At 36.5% G+C, this 14,731-nt stretch overlaps 1 protein-coding gene across 1 annotated transcript in view; it reads right to left on the bottom strand.

The window, feature by feature from the left end:
- The window catches only part of si:dkey-112m2.1, a 224,052-nt gene that overhangs the window by 144,974 nt on the left and 64,347 nt on the right, over positions 1–14,731 (bottom strand). The window contains exon 2 of the mRNA XM_009295369.5: positions 13,628–14,534. Coding sequence (XP_009293644.1) covers positions 13,628–14,534 — 907 coding nt within the window. The remainder of the gene's footprint in view (positions 1–13,627; positions 14,535–14,731) is intronic.

The raw sequence follows: 14,731 nt of genomic DNA on the forward strand, positions 1-14,731 counted from the left end.
GTGAGGCGACAGCGCTACCCACTGCACCACTGTGTCACCCTAAAAATACACATAATAAAATAAAAAGACTACAGTAATGTTAATATAATATTTCACAATAATGCTGTATATTACAGTAGTTTTAATCAAATCACTGTAGCATTGGTGATGCAAATCACATTCAACTCTATATTTATTTCTGTGCAGGCGCTGTTATCTGATTTGCATGATTCCTTCAGTAAATCTGGTGCTAAAACAATCCAAACAACATGTGCGAATAAACAAAGCTCTCAGTGAATTCCCCTGAGAGAGTCTGTCCCCAGTTTATCAATGATCATTTTTCATTCTTAATCTAAAAAAGAAAAAACCTGATAGATACCTGTTAGTAGATAGAGCTGACAGAGCAAGAATCCCAAGAGACATTCAGAGACGAAAAAAAAAAAAAACAGGCAGGGACACTGAGGGGCTTTTTTTGTGCATGAAACAGCTTTTTGTTTTGTTCTTGGCTGTTCTTCCCAGAGAATTATAGCTCTGGTGGAGGTTGCAGAGATCAGCGGTCGCAGACAATGTCAGGTTTCTTATTCTTTTACAAAAGAGTGCAGATTTTTTTCTTTTCAAGTCTATACAGCTCACTGTAATCGGTTATGACTGTGCGTCGAGTGCTTATAAATAGCCATTTTTTAACACTTTTGCAACTGCAGAGATTACACCATCATACGGTCATCAATGCATGTCCTGTTATCTGATGATTCTGGGATTACTGGACCTGACAAGAGATCCCTATGAGCTGATCAAGGCTTAGCCACCCACTACACACTAGCTTCTGAGGGCTTCGGCCCAAATCACATGCTTAAAGCGAGAGATAAAGGCCAAACCAGGCTCATATTGGTGCTGATGGCCAGAATGAGGTCATCCCTGAGCCTTAAAGCACACTTCATCAACACCCGTCTTGGGAAACATCCCTCACTATTTAAGTCTTTGAGTTGTTCTCTTCATCCAGCAAAGATTAAAAAAAGTGGACTACAGGAGACTGTTATGTTTCTTAATTAGTTTTGTTTCAATATCTGTAACTCCGTGGTAGCACTTTTTGTCACAGCATGAGTCTAAAAAATTCATATAATACTCTCATATTTAGCAGATACAAATTAGTATAGCAGATACAAATCTGTTTTTTTTTTTAAAAAACTGTAGATCAATGTCTAATTAAAGAACAAAGAGTGCCATCCAGATGGGGTGTAGCATCAGAGCAAATTAAGCTCATTAAAATAAAAAAACTAAAACATATATTTGAAGAAACAAGTTTTTATATTTAAACATACATTAGCCACTAAATATCCCATATCATCCCATGTATATTTTGGTGATTGAATTTTTGGTTGATACCAAGAGATTTAGTGGCTGACATATGAAATACATAAACTACCATTCATTCATTTTCCTTTGCATGTTCTCCCCATGTTTGCATGGGTTTCCTCCGGTTTCCCCAACAAGTCTAAAGACATGTGGTATAGGTTAATTGGGTAAGCTAAATTGTCCGTAGTGTAGTGTATGTGTGTGAATGAGTGTATGTGGATGTTTCCCAGTGATGGCTTGCAGCTGGAAGGGAATCCGCGGCGTAAAACATGTGCTGGATAAGTTGGCGGTTCATTCCGCTGTGGCGACCCCTGATTAATAAAGGGACTAAGCTGAAAAGAAAATTAATGAATAATTGAATCTCTTCATTCTGGCGACACAGTGGTGTAGGGTGCTCCGGTTTCATTGTGCAGCCTTGGTCAGCAAAAAACTTAATTCAAAAATATTTAAAAGGTGACATTTTACATTTAGGCTCAATATTTTGATAACTAAATTTTTTTACATTACATGAGCTAACATTTTAAGATCATTTTTTTAATCCGTGTTCATTTTATTTAGTGTTAATTTTAACATTTACTAATATGTAAAAATCAAAAGTGCCTGTGTCAGTTTTTATCGTTTTATGTTTGTTATTTCAGGGATATGATAAACAATACAGTTTTCATTAACAATGATTAAATACTATAACGCATGGCTCATCATTAATGTAAATGCATTAAACAAAAAATTATTGATTAGGACCTTTGTAGAGACCAATTTAGATTTCCTTATTCAAACATTTTGTCCAGTAGATTTTGTTTTCCACAAAATAAATAAATAGAATTCATCAAAAACTAAAATCAAAAGTTTGTCAATGTCAAATAAATGCATTTAACAGGACAAAAAAGTAGCAAAGAAGACTTCGCCCTGACTTTGTTGCAAAAGACAAACTGTAGTTTAGACTGACAAACTACACACACACCACTATCATGGACAACAATTTCTCTCGGCGGGAATACGTCTGCTTCTTCAAGTCAGAAAACAAACGGCTTTACTCGACAGTGACGCCCTGCTGTGAACTGCAGGGAAGAAAAAGCAAGAGCGTCTGAGCACAGCGCTGACCATCCAGCAGCACTCAATGCTAGTCATACTGATCAGGGTTTAGCCTAACAAACGAACACACATCAGCCCTGTCAGACAAAAGGCGAAGCACCCATTCTCCCGAGACCCCTCTGTGAGCAGAGTGAATAATAATTATAGAAAAGGATCATTCTGTGCCTTCAGTCAAATAATGACAGACATCGCACTGAAAGCAGGTTTAGAAATTCATGGGTGGGGAGGCATTAAAAATCATTACCAAGAAATGTGCGCACTAGGATTATTCGCTGCGGGCAGTCGCTGATTGCTTTGTGTAGGGAATCTGTGCGGCAAGCAAATCAAAACTGGAGCTCGAGAGCGAATAACTTTCCCCTGTGCACAAATCACTAATTACTTATTAATGGCCAGATGAAGAGAGTCTGTGCCTTCAAAGTAAACACGTGGCAGCGACCCTCCAGGGGCACAAGGAAATTGGGAGGAATCGCTCTGTAAACTGTGATGGCAGCTAATCAAGTTCAGAAGTTCTTGCAACCACCAATACATTGGTGAAAAGGCCAATTCAAAGGCCTTGCTTTGAGGAAGACAAGAAATAAATGCAGAGAACAATCGATGAGAGAAAGAGAAAGGGCAAATGACGGATTAAAGAAACATTATTTTATAACATCAGAAACAATGAAAGTGAAAGGGAAGGGAATGACAGAAGTGATCGCTATTGATATTTACAACATTAAAAAATGACTTTTGCAGCTTGTTCAAACTACTTATTTAAAATGAGTTAAAATAAAACAATTCTCAAGTTGCTTTTGGGACAACCTAATTGTTTTATGTTGAATCTAGGGCTGGGTGATTAATCAAAAAGTTATTGAAACCGACATTCAGAACCTATAATCGATTACATTTTTCCAGGTCAGTTATTTTAATTACTTTCCCTACTATATGTGTCACATGGGCCCACTCTGTTAAGGCGGATTTATACTTCTGCGTCAAATGCATGGGTATGGTGGTCCGCGAAGCCACATACCCGCGCACCTCTTGCGAAATGTACATTGACGATGATTGGAAGCTGAGCCAGAGATGCCTTGAGGCGTCATATTTTCTATTGCAATAAAATTATTATTTACATAAAAATATTTGTTTGCAGAAGATGCAAGAAATGCACTGTTTAAAATATTTTTTACAGGATATTTTATTCAGAAGAGATGCTATTTATTTTTAAGAGATGCTATTTATTTTTTGAAAATTAAGTTATTTATTATCACTTTTTTATAAGAAAAGAGTGACTATTGGTTTTAGGCAATGTCCGTTTTAATTTCAGTTGTTCAGTGTTGATGTTCAATAAATAATCATAGATAGTAGACATCTGTGTTTCCTTCCAATTATTTTAAAATCAAGCAATACACCCTTCATTCAAAAATGTCTGACTTGTAATATGTGAGTGTTTACTGAACAAATCGTATCAGTGAACTATCAGGGCAGAAAAATGAAATAAATAAATAAATAAAATAATCGTTCATTAATCATAATCAAGTTCAAATGTTAAATTAATCAAGATTTTGATTTTATGTCAAATCGCCTAGCCCTAGTTGAAACCTCATAAATTTGTAAAAACGATTAAGATAACTTAATCGATGTGTGTTGGGACAACATGAAGGAATGTTGTGGAAACCAACCTTTTTTTACATTCTACACTGCAAAAATAAACTAGTTGACTTTAAATAAGAAAATAAAACTACCTTTCCTTACATTTGCTAAGTATTTGAACTGTTCATAATAATAGCATAATTATAATCACAACAGTTACACTCACTTAAAGTAAAGTCAACTTTTTTAATGCAACAGGTTTACTCGTTTTACTCAAGTTAAGTAACTTTTTACATTTCCATCCAAAGTGTGGTGTTTAACTTGGAATAAAAATTGCCATGTGAGTACAAAATTGAAAAAAATATTTGCAACTTAAAACTTTTGCAAATAAAATCACAGCTTCCTCATAATCTGGTGTAAATTACTAGTAACAAAATAAAAATTTCTGGCAAGCTTTTTTAATGCAACGGGTTTACTCATTTTACTCTAGTTAAGACACCCTCTCATCTGTTCGACTCTTGCACCAGGTTGCACATTTGCATTAAAGATACTCTTTAATCACTTTATGTCTCTTGCAAACATTGCACATTTTAAATTGTGCTTCATTCAGGTGAGTGGGCTTGACAAACCACGTGTTGAAACACTCTTCTTTCTTTACTCCATCTTACAAGAAAACAATGTTTACTATAAATGTACCACAATCATGTTGCACTGCTTGCTTCAACTTTAAATATCTCTTTTGCACAATATTTATCTTTAATACCTCTCTTGCACAATATCCTGCACAACAACATTTAATTTTATGTAATTGTTCTTGTATATATCTTATGTGTATAGTTAAGTATCTTATAGTATATGCATAGTTTTTTTTTAAATAGCCATGTCCAGTGTTGTGTTTGTATTTATATTTAATTTATGTAGCACCTTTGCCCTGTGAGACACAATATCGTTCCTCTGTATGTCCACACATGTAGCGGAATGACAATAAAACTTGACTTGACTTGACTTGACTTGTTAAGTAAGTTAGGTTTTTACAGTGTATGTTTCTATCCAAACTTGGTGTTTAACTTGGAGTAAAAAATGCTATGCGAGCACATTATTAATTTTTTTCTTAAAACATTTGCAAATAAAATCACAGCTTCCTCATAATTTGGTGTAAATTATCAGAAGTAAAAAAAATGGTCAAAAAAAGTGGGTCTTGGAAGTGGTCAAACTAATGCAGTTTGTTTTTCTTACATAACAGCATTGTCATTATAGCAATAATAATAGCTGAGCTGCAGCTCAGAGAGAGGACAGCACACTGGATAACAAAAGCTGTCTTGTTATCTTGAATGTGTAGCCGATGCCTCATGTTTGAACAGAACTGTGTAAGACACTATGGGAGGTAATTATAACAATTCATTGATTTTCATTGAAAAATTGATAACTCATGCTGAGTGGTTCCAAAACTGTTTAACACAAAAAGAACAATCTAAAGAATTTTGGTAACTGGTAGTCATGAATATCCATAAATGCTGTGTCCCAATTCATATACTATCTATCCTAACTAGTATTCGAAAACAGAAGTAGTATGTCCCAAACCATAGTGTGTTGAAGAAAGTATGCCAAATTTTCTGGTAAAAATTTGAAGTATAGATCCATACATACTCTAACCACTAATATTAGCCACAACACATTGCATGTTGGATGTGAATTTGATTAGAACTACAAACTTGTGTAAAAAAAAATTTAACTACAAGTAAATAAACTACAAACATGGCAGACATGGTAAGACCAACCATCACGTACAGAGGCTTCGGTAAAGTTGTTTGAATGATTATTAATTAATATCTAGCCAACTAGAAAATATTTAAATAGTGTTTTCCATGTTATATTTCCTCTGCAACAACAATGTGAACTTATATCAAGATATATTTGGACATTAACTTCTGAATGCATAATTATCCAAAGACCTGAGGAGAATTCTCTGCATGACAGACTAGTGAATGGCAGATTATCCTGCTGCTTCTTCTCCAGTAAGGTAGGTAATTAAATATAAAAGACGTATGTATGTGTATGGTGTGTCAAGATGATTGACGGGACCTAACTTAGCAGCACAACAATCTGCTTGTTTACTCTTTTGTTACACACTCAAAAGTATGTACTTTTTTTACAAAAAAAGTATACTTTTATGGTGTAGTATAAGTATGTGAATTGGGACACAGCAAAACTATTGAAGTCAAGGGCCACAAAATTCCAACATTCTTTTTAAATGATCTTCTTTTGTGTTCAAGAAAAGAAAGAAACTCAAATAGTTTTGAAACAAGTGAAAGGTGAGTATATGATGACAGAATTCTCAATATGTGGGTGAACTATATTTTCAAAGGAGTTGTCATCATTTACTCACCCTATGTTCTAAAGCTCTATGAGTCTCTTTCTTCTGTTGAACACAAAAGCAGACATTGTGAAAAAAACACCCTGGTATAGTAGAGGAAAAATGTTCCACGGTTTCATTTTCAATTATTTTAATGTCCTACTGAAGAAAAGTATTGATGGTTGATGTTAAAGAATGTAAATTAAGAGCACTTTTTAAATTTTGCGCAGACTACACTGTAAAAATACTGGGTTCCTCACAAATCCTTCATGTTTTGCCAACACAATTCAATTTTAAAGTTAATTTACTTAATAGTTTTGACAAATTTAAGTGGATTGGACATAAATCAATTAATATGTTTTACAAACTTAAGAAATATGTTGGTTCATCTCGTATTAAATAAGAAAGCTTGAACAAGCAGCAAAAGTAATTTTTGGGTTTATCACTTTAAATGTAAATTTTAGCTAATATTAAAATGTCTTAATTTGTATTTGTTTATTCATTCATTCATTTTCTTTTAGGTTTAGTCCCTTTATTAATCCTAGGGTTGCCACAGCGGAATTAAACACCAACTTATCCAGCATATGTTTTACACAGCAGATGACCTTTTAGCCGCAACCCATCACTGGGAAACCCATACACACTCATTTGCACACATACACTATGGACAAAAAAATGTTATATTGGTGCAATAATAGCTTAGATGTAGAGGATATTTGCCGTATCTTAAATAAATAAATTTATGATGGCAGAATTTTCATTCTTGAGTGGACTGTTTGTTTAAGAATTAAAATATTTTGTTAGAAGCATGCACATTTGGTGACTGGATTGTTAAGCAGATGACAGTGGATCATAATGACTTCTGTATTGACTTCAATTGAGTAAAACTGAGAAATAAATGCTTAACAAAAATTCTCACGCTTATTCAAAAATAAGTCAATAAATAATGTGAACACAACTCTATTAAAGTCAAATTAAGTAATTATATTCACTGCCACTCATTTATTCAGCACAAGTCTAAAATAAAGACAGGCAGAGTCAGGTTTACAAAAACAGTCAATCAACTTTTGGTCATTTGTTCTCATTACAGTGGTATATGTATGCAATTGAACTAAAATTGGATGAGGAAAAATATCTCTGCTACAGCAAAATAAGAAATGGTCCATAAGGAACGATTATTCATTTGCATGTATTAGCATATATTCTCCTGGGACATGCAGAAACGTGTAAGATTGTTTAGTCAAAATTACAATACAGCAGGGGCTATTTATCTTTTGAGAGGTTGTTAATTTGTTCGTGAGGGAAGCGTGTTTCCATTTGCATTATGAATCAGGTGTAAATCCCATCTCAACATGTTACTGCTCTCCAAACCGCTAATGAGGCAAAAAGCAAAGGGAAGTGCAAGCTCCAAATACCAAACATTGGCCTGAAAATTAAAATCATAAATTTAAGAGCATGTTCATCACCAGTAAACATTATAACTTGGAGTTCTATTCTCAGGGTGATATTAAAAACATGTGTGGAATATTTTAATGATTGTACTAAAAATAAACCATACTACTAAATGCTTTAGCATCATGTAATACAACCTCAAATTTAGCTGTATATTCAAGAGCATTTTATTCCCAGAAGGTTTCATGCTGAACTGCTGCTGTAAAATATTTATTACATTTCTAGGTTTCCTCTGGGTGTTCCGGTTTCCCCCACAGTCCAAAGACATGCTCTATAGGTGATTTGAATAGGCTAAATCGGCCGTAGTCTAAGTGTGAATGCAAGAGTTTATGGGTGTTTCCCAGTACTGGGTTGTGGCTGGAAGGGCATCTGCTGCGTTGAACATATGCTGCATAAGTTGGCGGTTCATTCCACTGTGGTCATCCCAAATAAATAAAGAGACTAAGTCGAAGGAAAATTGATGTATGAATGAACAATGTTGACAGGTGTTGATCTTGGCGGCATAGACCTGCTACGCTGCTTATTATGGGACGGCAAGTACAGAGGCTTTCTACTGCCAGTATATTCACAGACATGCAGTCTGAGAATATACCACACTGCTCCTAAAATAATAAACATGTAACCCACAGATCTAAACATAGGTGGAGCTAGGGTGGAGGAGAGCTTCCAAAAACGCACTTCAAGTATAGCGTCAACACTGAGGCATTTAAAATGTTGATGAGCAAGCTCACTGGCTCCTGAGGAAACAGCAATCAATCACCTTCACAAGATAGTTGATAATGTAGGAGCAGAATAGGTTAGCAGAATTTTGTATATATTTTTTATTCTATCATATTCATTATTTTCTCTTGGGGCACACGGTGGAGCAGTGAGTAGCAATGTCACCTTACAGCAAGAAGGTCATTGGTTCGAGTCTTGACTAGGTCATTTTTGTGTTGAGTTTGCATGTTCTCCCCGTGCTGATGTGGGTATCTTCCCGGTGCTGCGATTTCCCCCACAGTCCAAAAAGTAAGTAGGTGAATCGAATAAGCTAAACTGTGAATCAAAGTGTATGGGTGTTCCCCAGTGATGAGTTGCAGCCTAAAGGGCATTCGCTGCGTAAAACATATGCTGAATATGTTGGCGGTTCATTCCACTGTGATGACCCCTGATTAATAAAGGGACTAAGCTGTAAAGAGAATCAATGAATTTTTTTTATTCTATTTATTATCTATTTATTATTTTGTTTTATTGTATTTTAAAATATATAATAATATGATTCCATAATATGATTTATGCATTTCATTTAAATTTGCATTTTGATAAATTCTTGTTCATCTATTAAAAGGCAGCAAGTGGATTACTTACAAACTGTAGTCCATTACAGATTACAAGTTACAAAGATGAAAACTATAGTAATACCATATATTTGGAATCTGATAACTTTTAAACTGAGCCTGATCGCAAAAACAATTGGTAAATAAACACAGTGAAAGCTGCGAACATCTCAATTTTTTATGTCCCCAAATCATTTATTATTATTTCTGAAAATATCAGGACGCAATTGATAAGAATTAAAAAATTTGTGGCAGCTGATATACAGTGCAACCCTCTTGACAACTTGAAATGCAATAAAAACGATGTTGAGACTACATGATTAATCAAAAATGGAGTTTAAAATGGGATAAATCTTAATGAATTCAATCATAAAATCTCATTAAAATGCAAAACTAAAATCTTAAGAAACAAACACAGTGTTATCTAAGCATTTAAAACATATTAATAACTCTCTGGATATACCACTAACTGTACTCAAAAAAAAAAATAAATAAATAAAATAAAAAAAAATTTACTAATACTTTCCTTCTTAGACTTTACAGACCTGAAACTTGCCTATAGCACTTATTCATTGTTGCTCTTATAGTTGTGTAAATTGCTTTCTTGTCCTCATTTGTAAGTCACTTTGGATAAAAGCGTCTGCTAAATGACTAAATGTAAATGTAAATTAATTTATCTAAACATTTTCACATAAAGATGATTAGATTTTACAGTTTAGCAGCAAAGAACATGAAAAACTTCAAATCTCAGAGCACTAGTTCACTCAGTTCATCGTGTTTTCGTTTTTTCGAGAAAGTCTGGCGGTCAGATGTGATTCTCAGGAGCTATTCTGTTTTACCCTGATTGTGTTAGGCAGGAAAAAGCTGATCAGGGAGCAGTTTTATCCCTAGGCTGATGATAAGATGAGGAGATCTGGCTCCAACAGCAGCAGCAACACGAGCGTTTTGAACCGTACGCAGCCGCTCAACGCAACCTCCCTCCCCCTGCAGCACCTCCACACATACAGCACAACACATCAACATCCAGCGACCCTAGAGAAACAGCACTATCAGTGGCGCTCAGCTGGTCACTATTTTAAAAAAAACTGTTTGGCTGGAACTCGGAGCACAGCCCAAGCCGAGAACAGAGCGGTGCCATTCTCCAGGGGTTGAGGGGACTTGGAGCCTTCACAAAGACATTTAGGCATCAAGTAGAGGAAAGGCAAAAAAGCAAACCTTTTATAAGGATCTTATCACAAGCCTGTATGAACACAAGAGGAACTACAGAGGAATCGACATCACTGAGCGCTTTCCCAAAGCACTACATTACCCAAGACATCACAAATTTTTACACGCTATTGAAGACTAAACTTCTTCTATCTGCATTAATTAAAGCCAGCCTGATAACTCTATTAGAAGCTGCTGTTTCTAATGTTGGAGCACCCTTGGAGAACATTTCCGAAAACAACGCATCTGCCAGGAGCTTCTTTATTTCTGTCTACATCAAAGGCAATTAATTCCTCAACTTTTCATTTCTGCCTGCTTAGCTTCATTCATGGCAGTTTTCGCCAAAATGAGGTGTAAAACTGGTTTATATTAAGAGCAGAATGCCTAAAGTTTATTATACTGCACAGTTGAGAGAGTGGCCGAGCTAATGGTAACCGATGTTGACTGAATTGCCAAGTTGTCAGTGTTTAACTTGAAGCATGATTAAGATACCAGGCGTGGAAGAATACAAACATTAATTTCTCTCACGGTCATTTACTCACTTGCACAGAATGTCTTTAGTCGCTTCATCAAATCTGCTTGTTCTAATTAGAGCTCAACACTCAATGAATCAATAAAGAATTTCCTCACTTTTGCTCACCGGGGTTGCGAGGAAAATTAATTTAGTACAGGTCATACTGTGTAGTTTGCACAGCTCTTCGCTGAATCATTCATTTGTATGCAGATGCATTTTACTAATTAAGAGTTAAAGCTACTAATTGAGAGTTAATTAGTAATTGTTATGGAAGGCTAATATACTGAATTGCCTTTAGGGTGTTTAGGTGTGTCATCTAATGAATATCACAATTTAAACTTCCAAATATTGATTTGCAGGTGGAGTCACTGTGGAACAAAAGTTTTCAAGGGCAGTGGAAAAAAATGAAGAGTAAACACTAATATTAAATTGAAATTGATATGGTTAAGGGGTGGCGCGATGACGCAGTGGGTAGCACTGTCCCCTCACAACAAGAAGATGGCTGGTTTAAGCCTCAGCTGGGTTAGTTGGCATTTCTGTGTGGAGTTCTCCCTGTGTTTGCATGGGTTTCCTCTAGGTGCTCTGGTTTCCCCCACAAGTCCAAATTCATGTGGTACAGGTGAATTGAATATGCTGAATTGTCCGTAGTGTATATGTGTAAATGGAAGTGTATGGGTGATGGGTTGCAGCTGGAAGGCCATCCGCTGCGTAAAACATATGCTGAATAAGTTGGTTCACTCTGCTGTGGCAACCTCAGATTAATAAAGGGACTAAGCCAATAAGAAAATGAATGAATGAGAATGTAGAGATTAGAGATGCACCTATACCATTTTTTGAAACCGATACGATACCAAATTCATGAGTAATTATGAGATACAGATTGGATCCTGATACCTTTTTTTTCTTTTTTGCAGGTCAAAATGAACCCATTTAATGCAAAACTAAATGCATTTATCCACTGGTTATTTAAACTAATATTAACAAATAGTCTTGGAGAGTTTTGTGTTGTCATAAACGAACGCGACACGCAGTTTGAATTGTGAATGAATGAAGAACGATTGACATACGCAGTAGAGGGAAGTGCTGAAGTCAACATGATTTAAGCATTTGGATATTCAGCTGTACTTAACATTAAACTATCCAATGGCTTCAGAACATTTGGGATATACAGTAGGAGGCCTACAGGACAACTTTCTAGTGCCTTATATTAGGCTACCTTTATGGCTTTTGTTGGCTTATAAGTTCCACAGAATTTAGCGTACAAACAAGATCAAATTTGGATTGGTACCAAATAAGCGGTATCAAACCGATATCCAATCCATGTATCAAATCGGTGCATCCCTAGTATAGATAAATATGCACACTTAAAAATGGCTAAAAAAACTGGCTTTTGTTGACCCGCCTATTTGCCTATTCATGCAACAGGATATTTTGGAGGGAAATGAAAGATGACATGCTTTTATTCATTCATTCATTTTCCTTGGATACCCTCCTCAGCCCCAGCTCCATCTAAAGTATGTTTAGATCTGGGGGTTACATGTTTATTATTGAAGGAGCAGTGTGTTATATTCTCAGACTGCATGTCTGTGAATCCACTCTCAGAAATAAAGGTACGCGAGCTGTCACTGGGGTGCTACCTTTTCACAAGGTATAAACTTGTACCTAAAAGGTCCATATTAATACCTCAAGGGAACATATTAGTACCTAAAAAGTAAAAAAGTAAAAAAACATTCCTCTTAAATGTTTTTAGGTACTAACATATACTTTTGATGTACCAATACAGACCCTTTAAGGATAAATGTGTACCTTTTAAAAAGGTACCACCCCAGTGACAGCTTACATACCTTTATTTTTGAGAGTGTATACTCACAGTAGAATGCCTCTATACTTCCATTATAACCAAAGCAGCAGCGTAGCAGGTCTATGCTGCCAAGACCAACACCCATTCAAATTGTTCAATTGATCATTTCATTTTTCTTCGGCTTAGTTCCTTTATTTATCAGGGGTCGCAACCATGAACCGCCAACTTCCAGCTGCAACCCAGTACTGGAAAACACCCATACACTCTCACATTCACACTCATACACTATGTATGGCCAATTTACTTTATCAAAGTCTGTAATTTACTTAATTTAGTCTTATTAAAAAGCTGTGACTTGACTTTTTTTGCGGTAAGGCGACATTCTTTTATACTTATGGTAAAAATATACAATGCAAAAGGAAAAAACAAATGTCTTTTAGGGTATTTTTTTAAACTTTTGACAAGAGGAGGCTTTTTAAAAATGATCATATACAGAACATTGTTTCAAAGAGTAGTTTTAGCCTAAGAAGAAACTTCTGAGGTAATAAAGAAAAAGCAAGTACACTATAGAAATTTCCCTGACTTCTCTATGACCTTTTAAGGTTTTATTAATTTGTGAGTTTTTTTCAGGTCTGGAAATAGCACTTTTGAAATAGCCTGATATTTCTAGTACTGTGGGAACTTTGTACATACTCGACCACATGCAGTGATGATAAACACAGCTTGTGTCAACCGCAATGAATTCTGAGAGCACACAAAAACGCAAGAACCAAACATAAACTGAAATAGTCAATTTATCTACTCGGTCTACCTCAGAAAACCACATGCCCATTCAAATTGATAGATCATGTTTTTTTGAGCCAAGTGGATATTGACAACAACTTCCAAATTCCATATTTTTTTGAAGGAAAAATTTTATCAGAGCTGCCAATAGTTTTCTGAACTGGCTGCTATGTAAACACAAAATATGACTTAAAACCAGATTCATCACTCACCTTAGAGTGAATATTTCTACCGATGAAAGGGTTGAGACCGCAAGGAAGGCTGACACCGTCTCCCTCTGCCTGATAGGTCTGGAGGGAACCATCACCACAAAGTTGCTGTCCAAACGTAGCTCAGAGAGTGGTTGAAATAGTCTAACGCTGCCAATCCTGCGCATGGGTGTTGGCCCTGAGAAGTAACCAGCTGGGCCCAGTTGCCCAGTGCGGATGGAGTTAGTCTTGCGGGAGTCCTCCGAGCTGCATTCCCCAGAGTCTGTGAATTGTAGCATGTAGTACAGCTCCACAGGAGTGCCTTCAACCATCTCAGGTGATCTCTGTCGACCTGGTATGACACTAGGGGGACTAAACCAGCTAGGCAATGGCTCCAGCTCAGCCACGCACAGCCCAAGTTCTCCTTTCAGACGACAAGTGCCTCGTACCTCTTGGGTTTCGTGAAAGGCAAACATCCTGACACACGGCAACTTGTCCACAGCGCTATAGTCATCCCAGTCCCGGCCAACAACGTAGAAGAGAACCTGAACCTTTGGCCAACTAGGGTGGATTCGCTCACTGATAATGAAAGTCTGGACTTTCCAGTTAAAATTAAATACGGGAGACGAAGTGGATGATGGAGATGTGGATGAAGGGTTGTTAAAGAGTCCCGGTCCTAGAAGGTCTGATGGAACAGGCTGTTCCACATACATCGGTCCATAACTGGCATTGACAGATGGCATCTTTCTGGCCTGCTGAATAAAAAAGAGCTCCGTACGAACCTGAAGGCTGGAGTTCCTCATGATGTCCTGGTTGGCCTCCTTTAAGAAGAAGGCAGACTCTGCGTTTAATACCTGGTATCGCACTGGAAGATACGTTGGAATGGGACCAAACCTCTGCAGTCCTTCCATCAGCATCCGACTGTCGATGGCTGTGGAAAAGACAGAAAAGACATCAGTCATCCACATATCAAGACCTCTAAACCCGACCCAACTACTTGCATGCTCTTACATGATCTAAAGCAAGAGTCATTTGTCTCCCGCCCCATTCTGCAAACCCATCTCTAGGCAACTGGACTCTTTTATTGAATGCCTTAAACCAGCCGTTCACTGCAGATATTTGGGGTGA

Source organism: Danio rerio, chromosome 21 (genome assembly GCF_049306965.1).
Source record: "Danio rerio strain Tuebingen ecotype United States chromosome 21, GRCz12tu, whole genome shotgun sequence".
NCBI lineage: Eukaryota > Metazoa > Chordata > Actinopteri > Cypriniformes > Danionidae > Danio > Danio rerio.